A 22306-nucleotide genomic window follows, 5' to 3' on the forward strand; every position below is an offset into this window, starting at 1 on the left:
GAAGAGCATGGGAGAGTATTATTGCAGGTGCTCTTCTGGGTTTCAATCAACAGCTGGAGTCTGGTGTTGAAGCTTATAGGAAAAGAAAAGGTGATAAGTCTCTGGAGAAGAGAGTTATAACAAGAGCCTTGGATAATTAAACAAAGTGCAGTGTGCTTTTTTATTTTTTCTAAGCTGCGCTATCCCCCCTCATCAGTTTACTTTTTGCAATAGCTATTTGGATTTTTGGCTCTTTGGAACTTGTCTTTGTTTTTTTTCTTGTCTTTGGAAGTTAAATTTCTACGCTTGCTTTTTATTTTAAAGGAAAAGCTTTAGTATTAATGATTCCCTTCCTTTTCTTTTTAAGGGGGTAACCTTTTTCTCTCTCTCCCTTCCTGGTATTTTTGTCTTTCCATCTACCTATGAACCTAGCTATGAGCTCTTGTTCATGCAGAAAGGGGATAATTACAGGTTAAACCAAATAAATCATTACAATCCCTGAAAAAGTTCTATGGTTCTGTGGATATGGTAAATCCTCTATGATATTTTGTATTTGATTTTTATATTTGATTAATTATAAGTTGCTTTGGAACTGAGGTTGGCATTCAAAACAGAAAAAAAAACGTGTGTGTGTGTGTGTGTGTGTGTGTGTGTGTGATATTGTTATCTATCCTATTGATACACATTTCATTGACTGTTCTCATGTAACAGTAAGCCCTTGTTTTAAACTGCGATTTGTTGAACAAGCCAGAGGCAGTTATGCAAATCAGCAAAGTAATTATGTCTTATTGGATCAATTCCTGGTTTCTTCCATTTTGTCTGTTCTTGTTTTGCACATCTATAGTTGGTTTGAGATTATAGGAGAAAAATAACAAACCAGTAATTCAGAAAACCAAAAAGAATTTATTCTTGCTTGCATTTCATATTGTAGCGCTTAAGGAACATAACCTTGTTTGAAATGCAGGTAGTCCTTGTTTAGTGACCACAACTGTGACTGGCAACTTGGTCATTAAGCAAAGCAGTTAATGAACCTGCAACTATTCTTACTTCAACCTTCCCTTGCTTTAAAGACCTGCAAATGTTGTAAATGAGAGGATTAGTCACAAAGTTGCTTTCAGACAAAGACTAGTGTCAGCTTTGGAAGCCATATTGAGATCTGGTGCTTCCACGCTGCCACAATTGAGCCTGGGAAAGTGGGAGGGGGGAATTCATTGGAGCATATCTAGTTAGACATAATAACATTCTTTTTCTTTTTCAAGGTCAGGTCATGTTGCGCATAGTGAAAGGAAGTCTTACTTTGGGACGGATGGTGATTGGGCCATGTGATGTGGTGGTGGGTGCAGGGGATAGATTTGTAGTTTTACTTATTGTAAGGAAACCCGCGACTTTCAGATTTGGGATTCCACAGTTGTGTGCCAGTTACTATCCAAATAAAAGGAACTTTTGAGAGAAGTCTGTCTCGGAGTTATTGGCTGGAACGGAGATTTGCTGGAACGCTGACAACTAGCTGTATGCCGGAATTGTTATCTAGGCAAAAGGGGCTGATACATTTTCAACAAGATAGTATTCAGAAGTGGCTCAAATAGCTACATACATCCTCAATACACATTATGAATTATGGCAATTGCAAATGAGTGATTCCATTTTTAGATATCCTTCTTAAGAATTAGATTGACTTACCACTGCTAAGAGTATCTGGAGGTAGCATGTTTTTTTTCCAGATGAATTCAGGAGTCTTTGTCTTCACAACAGTTTTGTTCAAATTTGTGTCAAACCACAGAAGGGGTTTAAACTGGAAGAAGAAAAGAGAAGGAAGTTTCACTCTGATGTTTCTTTTCCCTAGTTTACTGGTGATTAAAAGTAATTTTATCAGTCTCCTTCTTTGATCTTTTCAGTCTCCTTTCTGTATCCCACCTATTTCATATTGAGCTCTTGTGTAAATTATTAGTCAAAGCATAAAGGAGTCTTTTGCTTAAAGACCAAGCCCCTTTGATTTCCTTTACTCGAATTGCAGTAAACCAGGAAAAGTCCTAGGAAGGGGACAATGGCAAACCACTTTTGAAAACATTGCCAAGAAAACTGCAGGGACTTGTCTAGGCAGTCACTCAAAGGCACAACAAAAACAATAAGAGGAAAACTCCACATTTCCTATTTCACTTTAATCAGGCAACAGTGTTTACCAGCTTCAAATTACTCTAAATAGTACATCAATTTTAAGCTATCATTTAATACATGATGATGCTTTGGTCCAAAGTGAGAATAGGATTGTTGTTTGGGCCTGTCTGGATGACTGTAGCTCAGTAATAAAGAATGTGCTTTCTATGCAGAAATTTGCAGATTTAATCTCTGGCTCTACAGGTACAACGGGCAAAAATCCTGCCTGACGTACATCTGCTAGTTAATATATTTATCTTAATGTAGTGTCTTGTGTTTTTGTTCAGATTAAAATGAAAATAGTAATTGTAACATAGGCTTTTATCTAATATGTTTCCCCCCAAAATGTAAGCACTTAAGACATATTTAAAGTGCTACGGATAAAAATAATTGTATAGATTTTTAATTCCTAATGTTGGTGACAAATTTTAACATTTCTGTATTCATGCTACCAAATTCTGGCAATAATTAAAGGAGACACTTCAGGGGCCCAAGGCTATTAGGAAGTCCAAATATTCATGGGCAAAGTACTGTATAATTCTTAATAACTTTATATATAAGGATAAAAATTAATATAGTTAGCAAGGTGAATAGCCTCTTCTGATATACACCTGCACTAATTTGTGTACCAGTTGGAACATTTCTGTATCAGAAATATCATTCACACTTTTGGATATTTCTTGTTTGAACCACTGGAATTTACTCTATATTGGGGCTGTTCTTGAAGCCTACATGAACTCCCCACCCCCTTAAAATCAATACTGCAATGTTACATGATTCAGTAGCTGAACAACTATATGATTAACTTCTCCAAGTGATTGAACCTCTACTCAGTGATTGGTTTTGGTTCATTAATTCTTTCTAAAAGTATAGTTTCACAATAAGATTGTACTCACTTCTTTGTTATTCACTGATGTGTAGAGAATACTGAAATTGACATCAATATCCCCATATCCATCTAAGATTTGAGGACCTAAAATACCTAAGCAATAAAAAAATCATATCAACCTGTAAGTTTCAGTCAACAAGTGACATTAATTTACTAGTAGTAAATTATAATCAAATTAGTTAGATACAGATAATGCCTTTGACAATTTGTACTGGATGGCAGATAAATAGTTGTTTTAACACAACCTATTGGAAAATTATTGAGAATTTAAAAATCAAATCATAGAACAATAGCAGAAAGATATAATTATCAATGGATCTCCTACCTGCAGTTATAAAAATGGATTGAGAGACATACAGAGGATTTAAAAGATTAATATTAAATTGAAGCCAGAACTTTTCCTTTTAGGATTAATGGACAAGTAGTTAGAAAAGAGGAAAGGAAATTTATTTCAATACATGATCACAGCAGTGAGATTATGTATGCATAGAGATTGAAAGATTCAACACTAACTACTGGAGAAATGGTTAGTAAAGTTGATAGATTTTGTTGAAATCAATAAATTAGTCTCGATTAGAAAAAAGATTATACTTATGGCTGACTGGAAGCCTTTTATAGACTTTTTGTGTAAAAAAAAAGAAAAAATGAACATACTTTTTTTATTTTCTTATACTATGCTTTTTCCTTTATTTCCTTTCCTTTCCTTTAGCTTATTATTTATTAGTTTGGGCTTATTTATCTACATGTTTAAAAGTTTTAATAAAACATAGTAAAGTATAATCAAATTATTTTTGAAAAAGTGTTTCTTTTGTCCTGTATTGTTAAGATGTTTCATCCTCATTATTTGTAAGGTAATGTTAAGAAACCTCTTCATAAACTCTATTTTTTTGTTCTTAATTTTGCACACTACCAATTTGATCCCTATAGACATTTATGGATTGCAATGCTTAGAAAGTTAACCAATAATCCTAAGAGTTGCTGTCCTATTTTAAGAGGCCTGCATAGCAGTGGTGTGATTAAATTTTTTTTACTACCGGTTCTGTGGGCCTGACTTGGTGGGTGTGGCAGGGGAAGGATACTGTAAAATCTCCAGTCAGAGGTGGTATTTGCCGGTTCTCTGAACTACTCAAAATTTTTGCTACCAGTTCTGCAGAACTGGTCAGTACCTGCTGAACACCACCTCTGCTGCATAGGCTATCCATAATAGCTATAGCACTTAGACTTATATACCGCTTTATAGTGGTTTACAGCCCTCTCTAAGCAGTTTACAGAGTCAGCATATTGCCCCCCAAAATTTGGGTCCTCATTTTACCCACCTTGGAAGGATGGAAGGCTGAGTCAACCTTGAGCCTGGTGGGATTTGAACTGCCAAATTGTAGGCAGCTGCTGCAGAGGTACCTTGCAGTACTGCACTCTAACCACTGCACCACAGAGGCTCCTAATAACAAACTAAAAGAAACAAGACCTGTAATTACCTTGAAATGTGGTATTCCGGAATTGGTCAAGGAAATCACCAGGACAAATTGATTCTTGTCTAGACATAAGGACTTTCAAAGCATGTCCAAAGAGTAAAACAGCATCCACGTATCCCACAAGAATGTCATTTTTCAGCTAGAAGCAGTAAAAGGAGAGTTACATCCTAAAACAGTCTTGGATGAAAAGTAGTATATGGTGTATTTTTATTCATTTCAGGATGTGTTTTTCTCTAAATTGTTAGGGTATCAACTGAGTCATTGCTTTGGTACTGCTTTTTTTGTTTTTCTCCTTCAAGTTTTATTAGAATACTACATAAATACTCATATTTTGTGTATATGGGTGAACATGCCCACATTTGTTTGTGCCTCTTAATACTGCCCTTCTCCCCTCTGAGGCTCATTTGAAAAAAAATCCCAAGTAAATGAACTACTTAAACAAATTAATAAACCTTGTCCTCTTCCAGAAAATTATATGGATTATGTGAGTATAATTTGTACACCATGCGAAGTATTGGACAAGGTGAGCAACTTTAGGAGGGGAACCTGTACAGAATCAGATGATAATTGGCAAAGAAGGTTACAGTGGAAAGTGAACAAGACTCAACAATACTAGCAATGTTCAAAGCAACTGGACTGCAGCTGGTAGATGTAGTTCAGCCATCAAGCCCCTGAAACAAGCCAAAAAAGTTCTTGTATACAGAATGCAAATAAAAGAGTTACCAAATGGATCTTCTCAGTATCCATGATAGTCCTATTATGGTTTAAACTTGAGCTGTAATTTGTTGGTGCAAGAGTCAGAACAAGGACATGCTGCATGTAACTAGCTGAGGGACTATTTTCATAAGAAATGTTACTGAAAAGAAAGCACAAATACCCATATGTGGTAAGTAGCAAGAAGAATTAACAGTCAAACATTATTCAGCTACCACAGAGAGTTTCTCTAGTAAAATAATCATTTTTCAAAGCAGAGAAGCTAGGTTTTTTTAAAAGAATCTACTTGGTAGAAACAATATTTAGCTCATATACATGTGACATAAAGGTAGCATTTCATAAATCAAGATGGGATCTATATGATCATTTGTTCAATACTGAAGCAAGTGAAAAATCATAGGATTTGATCTGGACATGCAGGGATTCCAGTGTCATGCATATCATATAATAGTTCCATGTTTCTTCATTGTCTCATTCAAATGATAGTCCCTTCAAACAGGGAGCATAAATGGCAATCATTCTACCTACATCTAGTCTGCCCGAGCATCTCGAGAAAAGGCATTTTTAAACTTTCCAACAAAAGCTACCTTTGAAAAGAATAGTGTATCTAGAGGTAAAATATCACAGTGTTTCACAGAACACTTTATCTTAACAGTTTCCCAACCTATTATCATCTCCAATTTTCAATATCAGAGAAATAATTTTTCATGATTTCATTTTTGTTGTAATGGTTTTTGTTGCAATATTTTAACTGAAATGTATTAAATTCATTAAATTCATTTGTGTGCCTCTTCATGCATCTAAGAGCTGTTGCGGGAATATAAGAAATGTTCAACATAAATATAACAATACAATAAACATTCAACATCATAAATGTTTATAAGGTGTGGAAAACAGCAAGAAATTTATACAAAATATTAGAAACGGAAGATCATTTCAGTAAATTCTTGAAATAAAATGCAAACACTTTTTTGAAATATAGTTTTATAATTATTGTATGTTTTAAATGTGGAAATCATAACATTTTTGAACACAAATAACCTTTCTACCCCACGTAAAAGGCAGCATAACTTTATTGAATTGATTTAATTTATGGTGTAAGTTAGTGTGAGTGCTGTGAACAAAATGCATAATAAAAGACTCATAAAGTATATAAAATTATTTGTCTATATAAAGAAAGGAAAGGAAATGGTTCAAATGCAATTTATCAGCTACGTATGACAACTTGTCAAATGCTTATCTTTCTGTTTTAGCATTTCAAGGCAGCCAGTTAAAGAGGAAGTATAGTGATATATTGTGATCCATCATTTATACACTGTGCATAGTTCACTTAAGAAATTGAGTACATGTACTAATAGCACAATGGCAAGTGACCCTGTACTTCTAACATGCTAAGCATGTGCAACAAAGTTTACAAGTTACTGCTTGAAATATAGGCACAAGTTACCTATCCATTAGCCTTAGGTACCTCCATCTCTCATATCAATAGTGGTCTACATTATAAGGAATAATACACAGAATTTTGAAATAATATTAACTCACTGAACTTTATATGAGTGCTAAATAAGTAACAGGATGATAAATAAACCTGCATTTTTGATGCAGATTTGTATTTCATTTGTCAAAATTGCTGGAAGTCTTGCAAGCAGACTGAATGTATATCCCATGCCAAAAGATCTTGTAAAACAGTTGCAGTGTCACGTGTAACTTCCTCGCTACTGAGCTGAAGTGTTCTCCGCTTATCCTTGAGGCAACAGAAAACTATGCCAGCATGAAACTTGCTACCCTTTTGCTGATCTATATCCCACTTCTACTGCCTCTATTGCAAGTAACTGCCAATCATGTTTTTCTCATTAAACACATGTAGGCATGATAGGTAAAGTGACTGACAACCTTTCCAAGTACGTATGTCATCATCTAGCATGAAAACAATAATCAGCACAAATGGCACAGAGAAATGATGCCATAGTTCTTTTTTCCTTTGCTAGTTGCCAGACACATGTCAAATAAAGTGTGTGTATGTGTGTGTGCCCATGCCCATACATACAGATGGTATGTAAAAAATCCTTTCAGTCCCCTAAGGGTGGTATGTATCTTCCTCAATCTCAGGTGCTCTACCAGAGGCCTGTGAGTTAGAGGGTTGCATGCAGTATTTTAGCTCTTCCTACCACTTCCTACCACTTACACTTTTCTGGACAGAAAGTTCTGATGCTGTTCCTAGGATCTGTTGGAGCCAGTCTTCAGTTTATGAGTCACAGTGATGTGCAAATTTAGTTTACTTAGAGCATCATCATGATATAAACTATTAAATTAAGGTAAAACCATAATGAAAACATCATAATATGGAGCTTTAGAATTGCAATGGGATAATAAATGTTATAATTCAATATCTAAGGAAACTAATCATTTAACTGCTTCTGATGTGGCTGTGATGAGATTGTCCCAAGTGCCTTGAAATTTCCTGAGGAGACATTCTATATGTGCTATAGTTTGTTGTCCAGCACCACAGTCACACTGTGAGCTGTTGGCCATTCCTCACTTAAAGAGCTTTGCCTTGGTTCTTAGTTTTTGATAGTAGTGATAAGGGAAACATTTAGAATTTCTCTTTTTCCTACTCTTTTTTCATGTTGTCACTAACTGCCACATCTGCAATTTCTCCTATTCTGGAAGAAAAGGGATGGGGTTGGGGGAAGAGATCTGTCTTGGAATTTTAATGTTAATATTTGTTATACCTCCTTATATTGTTACACTATTATACTACGGACTATTTTAGGCACCATTATACTGTTTACCAAAATGGCATCAAGCTCTTGTGGGAGTAAATATCACAAATATAACACACATTTTTGTGGCGAGGTTTCTTTTATCTCTGCCTCACCCTTTTTAAGAAGCCTTGCTTTCCAGGACTTCATTTTTTCTGTTGGCATTCCCTCTACCTCTTTTGCCAAACTCAAGAATTTCTGGTGTATTTCTTTTGCTCTCCGGGGAGTCAAATAATCCTCCACTACTTCTGCCTCTTTCTTTTTCATCTCAGATTGATGCTCATGAACCCAAAATCTGTCTGAACATGTCTCTGGGCTGGACAGAATTGTTCAAGAAATATTTTTTCTTCTACTGCTACTATTACTAATTAGTTGATAACCAATTTGATTCCTGAATAGGATGCAAGAACCATTTGGCTAAGACATCTAAAACCCCATTGTCCACAAGGGATGAGCTGGCCGGCTGGGTAGATGTCTCCTTCATACCTCACTGTAGCATACAGTATATGCCCCTCAAAAAACTGTCCATTTGGTGGAATAGGACACCATATGACAGGGGTCCCCAACCGCCGGTCCGCGGACCGGTACCGGCCGCGGAACAAGCCTTACCGGGCCGCTGGTTGCTGGCGCCGCCATCTTTTTGGTAAAAAAGCAATTTTTCGTCAAAAAGATGGCGTAGCGTTGGTGAGCTTTTCCGGGTAGAAAGCCATTTCTACCGAAAAAGCTCACCAGAAGCGCTAGCGCCGCTATTTGACAAAAAATCACTTCCGTGACGTCACCGGAAGTGATTTTTCGTCAAAAAAGATGGCGGCGCCCAGCTGACGCCGGAACTGGGTCGCGGCGCCCAGCTGACGCCAGAACCGGGCCGCAGCGCCGAAAAGGTTGGGGATCCCTGCCATATGAGATAGAAACTGTGTACCATTCAGTCAACAGTATATGATAGCTGTACTCCTGCTACAGTGTCCAAAGAAAAACAAGGTTCATTTACAGAAAAAAAAACCTAGGGATTCCTAAATCCACCAAATGAATCAAATAACCTTTCTTGTGAGTAGCAAGAATGTTCTCTCAATTCCTGCCATGGGTGTACTGGATTGCTTCTGTTGGAAGAAAAATATGACTTGCCACCTGAGTCATCCCTGAGGCAAAAGACACAAACAGTTATAGAGAAATCTAAAAAGCTTTTCATCTTATGGAGACTAAAGATGACAAAAGCATGCCTCCACAGGAAGCTAGCCAGGAAGCAAAATCCCCTCAAGATAAGGAAATCTCATAAATCACAATATTATTCCAGACCCCCTCATAAAATTCCACATCTAGGAAAATATGCACATCAAGCATGCACCTCATGATCCCTGCCCATTTTGGATTTCACACAACCCCATGGCAACAGCACTTTAATTTGCACATCTAACATGCTTCATGATCAAAGCCCATTGTCACTATAAATACTTCTACTCTCAGCTTCCTAACATCATATATAGCATAATAGAGTTGGAAGAGATCTTGGAGGTCATCTAATCCAATCCCCTGCTTGAGCAGGAGGGTCTATACCATTTCAGACAAATGGCTGTCCATTCTCTTCCTGAAAGTCTCCAGTGATGGGTCACCCACAACTTCTGAAGGCAAGCCATTCCACTGGTTTATTGTTCATGATCAGTATTAGGAAATTTCTCCTTTGTTTTAGGAAAACTAAGACTTAGGAACAGCTTCATTAACAGCTTCTCTAATTATTGAACCATAGAATGCTTTCAATTATTATATTCAGTTTTCCGACCTCGGTTCTTCAAGCTAGTATTCTTGTAGCACTGACATAATTTATAAGGCTAGCAACCTTTCTTTGAACTCTCCAAGCCTTTGCTGCTCTTTGTTAAATCTTGGCCTTGGCTAGTGTCAGAAGATTTACAACATGATGATAAAAGCTCTCAGGTCTATAATTGCCTTCTTTCTAGTCTTGCACAGGACACAAAGACTGCATTTTGTTAATAAACATCTCAGATTAGTAGCAAAACCCTAGGAAAACCAAATGTGCAGGAACATAATTTATATGGATGCAAACTCTATTGCTTATCCCCTTAAATCCTTAAACAAATGGGGGAAAATACCATAACAGTACTGAAAAAGAAAAATGGTGATAGTCAAGATAGACAGATCACACCCCTTGTACTCATCTTTCCTGAACCTCCTTAGAGAAGCTATAAAAATGCCAGTTACGCCATGAAATGCTTAGAAACAAAAAGAATGATAATCCTTGAAAGCGAGAAGTGCTATGGGAAACAAGGCCAAGAAAGGTAGCACTTCAAATAAAATCAATAATCTTTATTCCACACAGCCTTTGTTTGCAAATAAACCATTGTCTTTGTAGTTCTACTTTTATTACCTCTATCACTACTGTTCCTAGCCTCACAGATTATATGCATATTTTCTTTGCATAAACCTGGGGGATGGGGGGGGCAGTCACACACAGGTACTTTTTTAAGCATTGCAGCCAATTTATGCTTTGGATGGAAGGGTGTTGCTGGCTTCTTTTACTAATGAACTTTAGTAGATATTTTCTTCCTAGAGTATATATCTTCAGCCCTGCAGCATCACACCCCTAGGTACATAACAAATCATGCTGGAAATCAGGGATTTTAAAAGAAGTACTTCTCCCCTCAAGCTTTGAGCATAAATACTACTAACTTGGACATCAGGGAAGAAGAAATTATTCTGTCTCTCTCCATAAGGGAATTCACTAATTGAAAAGCAAATATTCCTTTGCATAAGTTTTACAGAAGTTAAAAATAAGTTTAAATTGAGAGTTACTTTGGAATAGAATATATATAAAGTTCCCTTCTCCCCCTTATGGGTGGTATTCGTCAATTTAGGATCCTGAGAGTTTGAGGGTTCTGAGTAGTATCTTGGGTGAAGTATCCAGATTTTGTGGCTTTCTTTTATTATTCTTTTATTTGCTTTATAAAATTTGTACCTGTAAAGATCTATCAGGATGAAAACTATATTGTCATCCACCTCTTTATTCCCAAGGGCTATTTTGATATCATCTGGAGTACCACATGTGATGATTACTGTTAAAAAAAAGTAAGAGAAGGTGAGAAATAAGCAATATTTTGCTATATTTTTAAAGAAAAATCTTATGTTTAGAACACAAAATAACATTAAAGCAGTAAAACTATTGGGAATCTAATACACTAAAAAAAACCCTAATAAGCAAAATCAGAGAGGCTAATATAAAAGTATTCTGATGGTTATCAAGAAAGAGTGTGGACTTCCTCTATTTTATTGTTAAAGGAACTTATGAAATATAGTTTAGTGGAGCCAACAACTACAGCAAAATGAATAGCCAGCAAGTTGACTGGCTCTTTATAATTCTACTCTGGACAAGGAGAAATTTTGAGATCACCTTCAAGTGCTCCATATAATTGCTCTTGTGGGAAAATTATAACAAATCATATTCTTCTTAACTTTATTCCTTACTGTCTCAATCACCCCTTAGGCAGGTCACATACAAACCACCTTTAATCTACCGACAATTCTCAAAATAAAGGAAATGATTAAAAATACCTTACAGCCGCCAACGGGGAAATGGAACCCCTTCAAGATTAAATCATTATACCAGGGGCAGGTCCCTTACAATAAAATCACAGTTAGAAAAGCTTGTTAACTGATTTTCAGCTATTAGGACCTTTTACAGAACTATAAATGCCTTACAGAGCTTTTTCAATCCTTAGTAAAAGAAGTTTTAAATACAAGTTTAAAGTTTTAAACTTTCTGTGTGTCACATAAACTGTTTTAACTCTTCCCCTCAGGATACCGCTATAAGGCATTGCATGCCAAAACAACTAGACACATGCCATCTCGTGCCATCATTCTGCTAAACACTAATTCCCACAGCACTGTCTTATGTCTAAAGATATTTAGGGCTGAGTTACTATTATCCTTCTCATCTTTCTTTTTACCTTCTACTATTAGTAACTGATGTTTGTATGTACACTGAGAGCTTATGCACCAGAGACAAATTTCTTATGTATCCAATCACACTTGACCAGTAAAGAATATTCTATTCTTTAAAAAAAAAACTGGAATAAACAGCAAAAGGATACCATAGTTAAAATTTTGATTTTAGAAAGTTACAACTGAAGTAATGGTTCAGCTAAATTTGAAATAAGATTTTGGAATTAATTAAAATAATCTGTCCCATGAGAGCATACTTTTCTTTTGAATACTTTTTAAAAAATGGTAAAATAGAATCTTGAAGTTGGACACTAGAGAGACTAGAAGGAACTAAAAATCCCAATACTACCCAATACTACTTAAATTTGACTTATTAATTCAGAGTAAAGCAAAATGTGTTAACACTGGATATATGGAAGGATATTTTTGAACAATGGACCCAGAAGCTAATTTTAAGAGAGTCTACCTCCATAGGTAGATTGTGTTTAAAAATATTATAGAAGAGGAACAAGTTTTACTGGACAAAAGTGAGACTGATTTTAAAATGGCAAGTTACAGAAAAGTTATAAATATCTTAATATTTAAAACAGCTATACAAATAATGAACCGATAGAATGATCTGGCTAATAATCTTCATATATTCAATTTACAAAAGAGGCTTGAAGGGTCAAAGAAAATAAGTAAAGACATTATTTCAAGATAAAGTTTATTAAAAATAAAAGGACTAGGCTAGACTAGACTAGACTAGACTAGACTAGACTAGACTAGACTAGAATAGAATAGAATAGAATAGAATAGAATAGAATAGAATAGAATAGAATAGAATAGAATAGAACAAGAGTTGGAAGGGACCCTGGAGGTGTTCAAGTTCAACCCCCTGCTTAGGCAGGAAACCCTATACCATTTCAGATAAATTGTTGTCCAATCTCTTAAAAACTTCCAGTATTGGAGCATTCACAACTTCTGGAGGCAGTATATAAATATAAAGCTGACTTATTTGATCAAGGTGTAGCCAGATATGTTGTTGTCTCTGGTAACCCTTAAATGGCTGATTGGGGCTGAAATGACAATATATTAAAGGATTTGTTTATAGATAAGAGATGGGATATTTGCTGTATTTTAAAAGAAGGTGATAAGCACACTGCCTTAAGTTTCAGTCTCACTGGCACTCATGGTTTTTCAGGAAATTATCAGTTTTACTTCAAGGCTGAAAAGCTATCAATGAAGCAAAGGAATGTAAACAAGCCAAAGACTTATCTGTAAAGTTTGTTTTGACATAGGAGCACTCAGAAGAAGAGTTCAGTCCAAGTTTTAAAAAGCTAGGTCCAGATTATCAGGTAGTCCAAAGGTCAGTTTAAAGAGAAGACTCCACATATTATTGTCATACATAGCCATACAGACAGAAGTTATCTCCAACAAAGAAAGCCTGATTCAGGACTGGTTCTTAAATAAGGTCAGCTGTCAATAACAGTTTACTTCTTTGCTTGGACAGCAGTGTAATTAACTTCACTGTGCTGCTCTCTTCTCTTCTCATCTAGTACATGGATTGGAAGGCATTACATCATCCCCATCTGATTTTTCTGGATGCTTGGCTGGTCCCTATGTTTGATCAGTCTCATGTGATTCCTGGCTCTGTTCTTCCAGGCTGAACTGAAGCAACTTCTTCAGGATCAGATTCAGGATCAGAATCTGAGTCTTGAGCCTGGGCCATGCTATTAAGTTACTAAAATTGTTTATACTTTTGAAAAAGAAGAAAGCTGTTTCTTTATATCTTTTCTTTTTATTTACTATATTCTTATTTTTTCTGTTTTCTTTTCTGCACCTTTTATGGTGACATCAAGATTTAATCTTTGTGATTCTTTGTCCCATCTGCACAGTGCAATGTCATTGAGACATCCTGTTTCTAGGACACATGAAGGGTTTCCATCTGTTACAGGAACAGAGTATCTGGTTTCAGGTGGTTGGCTTCTGAACTTATCAGAATTAGTACTTATCCCACTTCTATGGTTGGAATTTTCCTTTCTCCATTCCTTTATAACTGGAAAGGCTTAGCAGTTCTCATCTTCCTTTCTCCTAATTCAGAAGCCTTGACAGGGTCAATGACTCTTTCTTTGCTTCTGTTTGTATTTCTGCTGATCCTGAATAGTTCTCTCTGTCTACCAACTCACCCATGGAACCTAAAGGAGGAAGGGAATTGGGAAAGAAAGAATATCCATTTCCTCTAGAGCAGGAGTGTCAAACTTGTGACGACACATTGTCGTCACGTGACGTATCATGACTTTTTCCCTCTTCGCTAAATAGGGTGGGCGTGGCCAATGTGTGACGCATCCAGCCCACAGGCACCAAGTTTGACACCCTCCCTCTAGAGAGAATATAGCAGGCAGGAAAATCATCCAACATCATCATTTCCTGTTCAGATACTTTCTAGTCCAAACCCAAACACGTTTTCCAAAAGATAACTGGGCTTTCTTAGTTTTTTTTCCTTGAAAATGTTTCACTTCTCATCCAAGAAACTTCTTCAGAACTGAACATTTTCAAGGAAAAAAACCAAGAAAGTCCAGTTGCCTTTTGGAAAAGCACCTTTGGGACAACCATGACCTGGATGATTGAGAATCTCCATAGACATATTCCCAGTCCAGAACTCTTCCACTATAGACTATGTTGGAGTGTCGTAACAACAGGAAATGTTTTTCATGTCCAATAACCAACAGCTCAAAGTGTAACAATCCCATTCGCTCTGGTTTAAGAAGAATACTCATCTGTTCCAGTGGATCAAAGATATATAAGTAAGAAATGTTCACTTCTGTTAAAGGTGTCTTAAATAATGTCCAGTTTCATGTACATGCGGGAATTTAATTTTCTATTTGTAGTTATCCAATCATCCAACCATCCACAAGCTCCTTAAGTTCAACTTCCTTCTGCTCCAAGTTCAAATAATTGGTAAGTGGTGAGACACCAATGCAAGGCTTAAACCTGCATGTTTATTATAAGTGGAATGCTGCTAGCTGGGCAGTTCTGGGACTTGAAGTCCACACATCTTAATTTTGCTGAAGTTGAGAAACACTGAGCAAAACCAACACATACTAATCTTGTTACTGCTACCTATGAATTTGGTCAGTGAGGAATGATCTATGTTTTCTAATTAAGGAACAAAATATTCTATCTTGCATGAACAAGTATTAGTCTGTTTGTTTTTTGAGTAGGAATATTAATTAAATTAAAGTTAAAATGAAAGAAAAAAATTCATATGTTTGATCATGCGTGACCCTTTGTAAAATGTTTACAAGTTATTTTGTTTTGTGTGGTAGAAGATGAAGCATCTAGAGGGAAAGCTAAACAGAGTTTCAAAGAGTATCAAAGGTCATAAAGTGAGATGAGGAGGGATTATACATTCAAAACTTGCCATGTCCAGATCTGCATTGATAGTTTTGACCCTCATGAGTGGTTCTGCCAGCTTGGTGAATAAGGCATCTTTGCATGACTACAAAAAATGTCTTCAGACAATGCTGGCTCCCTCAGCCAAGAAACAGAGATGGGCACCATGCCCTAGAATCAGACACAACTGGACCTTGTGCATACAATTATAGATTATGAAATTCTTGTAACTCCAAAAACCATCACAATCAGAATATAATAGCAGAACCAGTCTGAGTGCAAAAGTTAAAAAACATATGAAAAGACATTAGATACACAGTTAGAATAGAGGACTGGTCTCAAGCAAAACTAAACCCTTGAATATGAAGTCCAGAAAAATAATGACAAAATATTGTGCCTTCATCCCTGTAAGCAATGTTGACAGATTCTACTTACTAAGGAAAATAGGTGGGCATGGAATATTGCAAGTACATCATATGACTGAAGAAGAAGACAAGGACAGTGAAGAAGCTAGTCTAACAGGAAGGCTTACTGAGTACCAAGCTGTCATACAAGGAAGAACAAATAAAGAACAAAAATGAGGCATAGCAAGATGTGGCCAGTACATTAAAAAAAATAACAGAACTTGACAATGGCTAAGAGCAGAAAAGTTGAAGAAAGACACAGATGGGCTAATTCTGGCTACGCAACACCAAGCTTTAAGAAGAAGCTTTAAGATTATGTTTAGAAGCGGCTCAGACAGATGGCTCCCTAATTCGCCATGGGCGAATAGGCAGCAATATAAATCCAATAAATAAATAAATAAATTAGGGGCGGGGGGGAGGATCAGACTTGATAAATATTTGTTATAACCAATCTCAATAAAGTAGTGTTAGGCATACTTAAAGTTGATTTCATGGCCTGGTCTACCTAGACCTGTGGATTCTAGATGCAAAGCCCTTACCATTGCTTTTTCGATCTGAACGTTTCACAATATCTTGCAAGTGTTCTGGGGTCCTTATAATTTCCCTGAATGTCATGTATTTTGAGATATCTGTAACTGAAGCATCTAGAGCATTCATATACCTGGGATTGGAATAAGAAACAATAGGAAAATTAATATTTGGCAGTTGCATGAAGTTTGGCAAAATATTTGGTATGAAGAAGATGATAGTGTTGTGGCATTAAATTCACCCAAATTTCAAGCTGTACATGTCTCTAAAAAGATGGCACTTCATTTGCATCAACATTTTTAGTATTAAAACCATTATATCTCTGTTGCAAAATCCGTAATAACTATAGGCTTCCATCATATTAAGCTTACTTTTAAAAATGGGATTGCTTCTCTTTCTCATATCATCATATACAGCTTCCTGGACCATAATTGAGCCTGGAAATGAAATGAATATGTGTGTTTCTATGGTCATTGGTACTCAGGGATTGGGATGTAAGTAGCTCTGGGGAGTTTGTAGTAACTTTGAATGGTCATTAAGCAACAGGATGTTAAATTAGGATTATCTCTATTGTTCTGAATATTCATGTTATATGTCTTAATGCTTTTGTGTGTAGCATTTTTAACTCTGTATCACATAATAAAGTACATAATGTATAGCTTTATAGAATTGTAAGCTATGACAACCCTTGCAATTCACTTCTGTATCAATGGAGCTTCCTTCTTGCCATGGTGCCTCTGTGTGTGTGTGTGTGTGTGTGTGTGTGTGTGTGTGTATACAGTATACATCTCTATCTGTATATCCATCCATCCATCCATCCATCCATCTATCTATCTATCTATATGCCACCTATCTTGTTATCCAAGCCCATGCAAAATATCTTTTTAGTCAGAAGTCTCCTTCTCCTCCCTTTAAATCCCTAGGATCCTTTACGCTAACATAAGGTACGTTTTGTCCAGGGGAGGGGGAGATTGTCCCCCTGAAGAAGCAAGTAATCAAAGGACTGGGCTATAGCCAAATATCACTTGGTGCTCTCTGCACTTAGTTGTTTGCTTGCAGATATTTCATTAACTGACAAAGTGACAGCATCATTGCTAGTGAATATGGAGTTTGCTCCCTGTTTGTATACAGTAGCTTTCCTTGCCAGTGTTGATGGGAGTGAGGTTTTCTCATTGGTAGTTTTCTCAATAAGGGGACCTTTTTCTGTTTGAATTTTTGTCTGGTATTAATCCCTGATGATCTGGGCATTGGTTGGAGAGGATATATTTTGATCTTCTTATGTCCTTCTTAGCTATTTTATTATCTTCTTTGAATGGTATGTAAACATGGTTTAGCTCTATGTATGTATTGATGACTGATTTGTCTGAATGTCAGGTTTCCAGGAATTCTCTAGCATCCTAGAATTCTCTAGGATTTAGCTTGCTCTAAGATGCTCACAGTTTCCCAGTTGAAATTATGATTAAGTCTAACCATGTGCTGTGAAAATATTTCTATGCTTTGTTTGTGTCAACTGTCCTGTTGGCATATGCAGCAAAAGAAACTCCTGGGATGTTATTTTACCAAGAGTATAACTTTACTGATAGATCCATACAGAAGAAGCGCAACTAGCTCGGAGGTTTTTGTATGAAAAACAGCATAATTAATTTCCCCTTTTCCCCATTTGACCACCCATTGTCCATTGTCTGCCAATCCAATTGTTTTTATTTTGGGAAAACAGTCTGGCCTCAGAAGGTTCCTATTGCATGGCCTTGAAGTATCAGGATTTCTCAGGCTGCAAATGGCTCACATAAATTCCTTACTTCCCTCCCAGCATCCTCCTCCCCCCACCACCTCACTTCATTTCTGTTGCCAAATTGCGAGTAGAGATGCCTTACAAGTCAGCCTTGACAGTTTGGGTATACTTGCTTTTACACAAGATAGCCTTGTCAATTGCCACCATGCTTCATCATCCTTAATTTGTCAATAAAAGTAGAAACACTTGGATTATCAAGCACACTTGATAATGGACAGAAAGCCTGGATTACGCATAAAAGTGGAAGTCTTTAAGAACTAAACGCTTTAACAACCTTAACTCTATTTCTAAGGCTGTTAGTCTTTGAGGTTGACCAGATCAGGAAATAGATTCCATAAGAAGATCAGAACTACACTATTGTAACAGAATCTTAATTGTGTTTTCTTTTCCCTCCCTATCCTGGGGTGAGTTGGGGCTGTTAACACAATTACTTTTTTACTAGATCCCTGTCCCTACTGGTTAGGGAAAGTTCCCAGGATAGTGGTTTCTGAGTGGTTGCATGCTGTGATTGCTGCAGGGGGGTTCTTCCCAAAACCCTTGAAGGAGGCTGTGGCCTGCCCTTTCCTTACTCCATTTACTGGACAACTTCTGTCCAGTTTCACAGTTTCCCTTTCTAGGGAAGGTAGTAGAGAAAGTGGTTCTGTTACAGCTCCAGAGGGTTCTGGATCAAACAGATTATCTAGACTTCTTTCATCAGGTTACAGGATAGAAACATGTTGTACTTGTCAATGATCTCTTGTGAGAGCAGATGGGGTAGTGCATCCATCCTTGATTTCCTTGACCTCTTAGTTGCTTTCAGTACTATCAACCATGGTATCCTTTTAGACCAGTTGTGGGGTCTGGGACTGGGTAGTGCAGTGTTGCACTTGTTTGATTCCTTTCTCAATGGCCAGTTCCATTCTGTATTGATAGGGGGCAAGAAGTCCAGCCCACAGCCACTTCTTTGTGGAATGCCACAAGGCTCAATACTTTCTCCACTCCTTTTTAATATCTACCATTGGGTGAGATTATGGAATGGAATGAGAAATCGGTAATATGCTGATACTCAGCTTTACATTTCCATCTCTGGTGAGCCAAGTGATGCCGTGTCTGCCCTTCCACAGTGCCTGTAGGCTGTAAGAGTCTGGTTGGGGGACAACAGGCCTCAACTATACCTTGGTAAGATAGAGTGGTTGTGGCTATGTGGAACCTTGAGATCTAGAGGTTTATCATCATTAATTCTGAATGGGATGGCACCACTCCAGTAAATGCTGCCTATGCAAAGAAACTGAAGAAACAGTTGATCACCCGGTAATTGCTGCAAGAAGATCGCACAGACTGACTGCAAGCAGTGGCATGACAAAGTAGCAACAATGATGCATTGGAAGATCTGCAAGAAATATAATCTGCCTGCAAGCAAGAACTGCTGGGACCATAAAATTGAGAAAGTCATAGAAAGTGAAAAAGTTAAATTGCTCTGGGACTTTAGAACCTGCCACATAACATTTTGGACTTAACAATTGTCAATAAGAAAGACAAAAAAAGTCTGGATGGAGGATGTGGCAATGCCTAGAAAAGCAGACTAGAAGAGGAAGAACTAGAGAAGATAACAAAATATAAAAATCTACAAATAGAAATAGACCAACTGTGCCAAAGGTAAGCAAGGGTAGTACCAATAGTAATAGGCACCTTGGGTGAAATCTCAAAACTGGAGCACCACTTGAACACCCTTGGCATTGAGAAATTCTCCATCACTCAATTGCAAAAGGCAGTTTACTTAGAATAACTTCCATTCTGCGACAATATCTGTAACATCATCCAGATCTGTCTATCCCAGGTCCTTCGTAAGGACTCAATAGGTAGACAAAAATGACAAACCCAGTCTGAATATCTGGCTGACTGTGCAAATAACAACAACAACAATAACAATAATAATTCAAAATGATAGCTTGAAAGTTTCCTACCAGTAGCAGTCTTCATTAATGTCATTCTTCCTATAGACATAAACTGTTTCCCACACATCAGTTTTGAATGGCAAATTGTCATTTTTCCAGAAATCAATCAAGAAGTAGCTCACTTTCCTAGTTGGTGTTAACATTCTTGTTAAGTTTTCTTTGAAGTCACAAGCCAGACCAAAACTGCCCACAGAAATCAGAGGGAGGGCCAATACAGGATCTAATCTAGAAAATAAATAATAAACAAATTATCTTACCATTGCTGCTATTGCTGTCAGTATTTCATAATTGAACTAATGAGAAACACACTTGTAATATTCTTCAGTTTGACTTCAGCTTAAAATGAATATAAAACCAAAATAAAATAAGCTGTTTCTTTTAGAAAAATGATTTAATAAATTACACAAGTAGTTGTAGTCCAATATTTCAAATGTTACATTGTGGATTGCTTCTGTTGACTCTTTCAATCAGTTATCAGCTATCAGTGCCATTCGTAAGATGGATATTGTTCAATCAGTTATCAGCTATCAGTGCCATTCGTAAGATGGATATTGGGCATGGAGAATCTGTCAATGTACCTGCAATTCTAAGGTTACCAGGTTGGGGCCTCAGAAATATGGATAACTCCTAAAGAGCAGCAAAGAAATAGATAATCTATAAAATGAGAAAGGATCTGAAAGTAAAACCTTGAGCCATGGTGGCACAGTGGTTAGAATGCAGTATTGCAGGCTAATTAGGTTGACTGCTGATTGCCAGCAGTTTGAATCTCACCAGCTCAAGGTTGACTCAGTCTTCCATCCTTCAGAGGTTGGCAGAATGAGGATCCAGATTGTTGGGGGCAATATGCCGACTTTGTAAACCGCTTATAGAGGATTGTAAAGCACTGTGAAGTGATATATAAGCCTAAGTGCTATAGCTGTAATATTTTATACATTAATCTCTTAAATGTTTAAATATGTAATAAATTCATTCAATATTTTAACCTTATTCAAATACAGATAGTCCTTCACTTATGACCATAATTGGGACTGGAAATTTATTATTAAGTGGTGTAGTCATTAAGTAAGACATCATGTGATCATGATTGTTAAGCAAATCAACATGGTTGTTAAGCAAGACATCACATGATTGTTGTTTGCAACCTTCCCTGGTGGCTTCCCCACTAACTTTGGTTCTTGGAAGCCAGCTGGGAAGGCCACAAATGATGGTGCAATCATTGCATAAACATGTTGGTCGTCAAGCACTGAATTGTGATCATGTGTCCATAAGGATTCTGAGATGGTCATTAAAGCAAGGACCAGTCATAAGTCACTTTTATCACAAGCATCATAAATTTGCATAATCGCCAAATGAACGGTTTAAGTTGAGGATTATCTGTATTGGTTGATACTTACGTGACCATCTGATATGTGGCAAATGAACACACAGGACCCAGGACAACACACCCAAGTTTTTTATAGGTCTATAATATAAAAGATCAAAATAAAGATAATATTAGAATATGCCTTTATACAACTTCATCAAATGTTCTAGTTATAAGTATTACTGGACATGTTTTCTCTCATGTTTTAATTACCTCTTAATCAGATTACTATTACGGTATATGCTTTAAATGGAGCATTTTAAATAGTTATGGGCGTTCCTTATTTTGCCAAGTAGTTCCTCTACTTCAAGAGGCTTCCAGGAGCAATTCAAGGTGCTGATTGTCACCTTTAAAGCTAAACATGTCTTGTATTGCATATTTTCAAGATTTCTTGCTCCCAATGGTTTCTGTCTATCAGAAGACTGGAAGGGAATCACTGTTTTTGAATCCCTACTCTAAGGAAGTTCATTTTATGGGCCATTAAAGCAGGTCTTCTCAGCTGTTGTCTCCCTTCTCTTAAACAGCATGCCCCACCACAGGATTAAAGTAGCTCCAGTCCTATTGAGCTCAGGAAGGTCATTAAGCACTAGAGTAAGATGAGTTGAAATCTGAAGAGGATGAAGCTGCACTGGGGGAAAATGGTTATGGCACCAGCTTTTGTTTCTATTGTTTTAATTGAACTTTAATTTTGTACTGCAGTTGTGAGCCACCCAGAATTGTATCTTTTAAGATGGGCAGCTACGTATAACTGCATTTACCATTGAATTATGTAATAATCAATGCATAATTAGCATGTTGCAAATCATTATAAGATGCCATGGAATAGTGATAATGTTTAGCTTTATGACCTGTACTTAGGTAAAGTAACATATTTGAAAGATGGAACATCAAGTTCCATTCAAAACAAACAAAAAAGGCAGAAAGGTATGTTGAGGAATATTTCATTCTATGCAGTATATGGAGAATAGGCAAACAAAGTATAATCCTTTGAT

At 36.8% G+C, this 22306-nt stretch overlaps 1 protein-coding gene across 1 annotated transcript in view; it reads right to left on the minus strand.

Moving 5' to 3' along the window:
* Window positions 1-22306, minus strand: part of GUCY2C (guanylate cyclase 2C) — a 72726-nt gene that overhangs the window by 44884 nt on the left and 5536 nt on the right. Inside the window, exons 3-10 of the mRNA XM_026694638.2 lie at window positions 21346-21413; window positions 19961-20176; window positions 16237-16358; window positions 10936-11032; window positions 5218-5350; window positions 4498-4633; window positions 3030-3115; window positions 1660-1771 (exon numbers count right to left, since the gene is read on the minus strand). Of these exons, the coding sequence (XP_026550423.2) occupies window positions 1660-1771; window positions 3030-3115; window positions 4498-4633; window positions 5218-5350; window positions 10936-11032; window positions 16237-16358; window positions 19961-20176; window positions 21346-21413 (970 nt within the window). The remainder of the gene's footprint in view (window positions 1-1659; window positions 1772-3029; window positions 3116-4497; window positions 4634-5217; window positions 5351-10935; window positions 11033-16236; window positions 16359-19960; window positions 20177-21345; window positions 21414-22306) is intronic.

The sequence above is a fragment of the Notechis scutatus genome, chromosome 6, assembly GCF_049901735.1.
Source record: "Notechis scutatus isolate UNSWTSFEM ecotype Mainland chromosome 6, rNotScu1.2, whole genome shotgun sequence".
Classification (NCBI taxonomy): Eukaryota; Metazoa; Chordata; class Lepidosauria; order Squamata; family Elapidae; genus Notechis; species Notechis scutatus.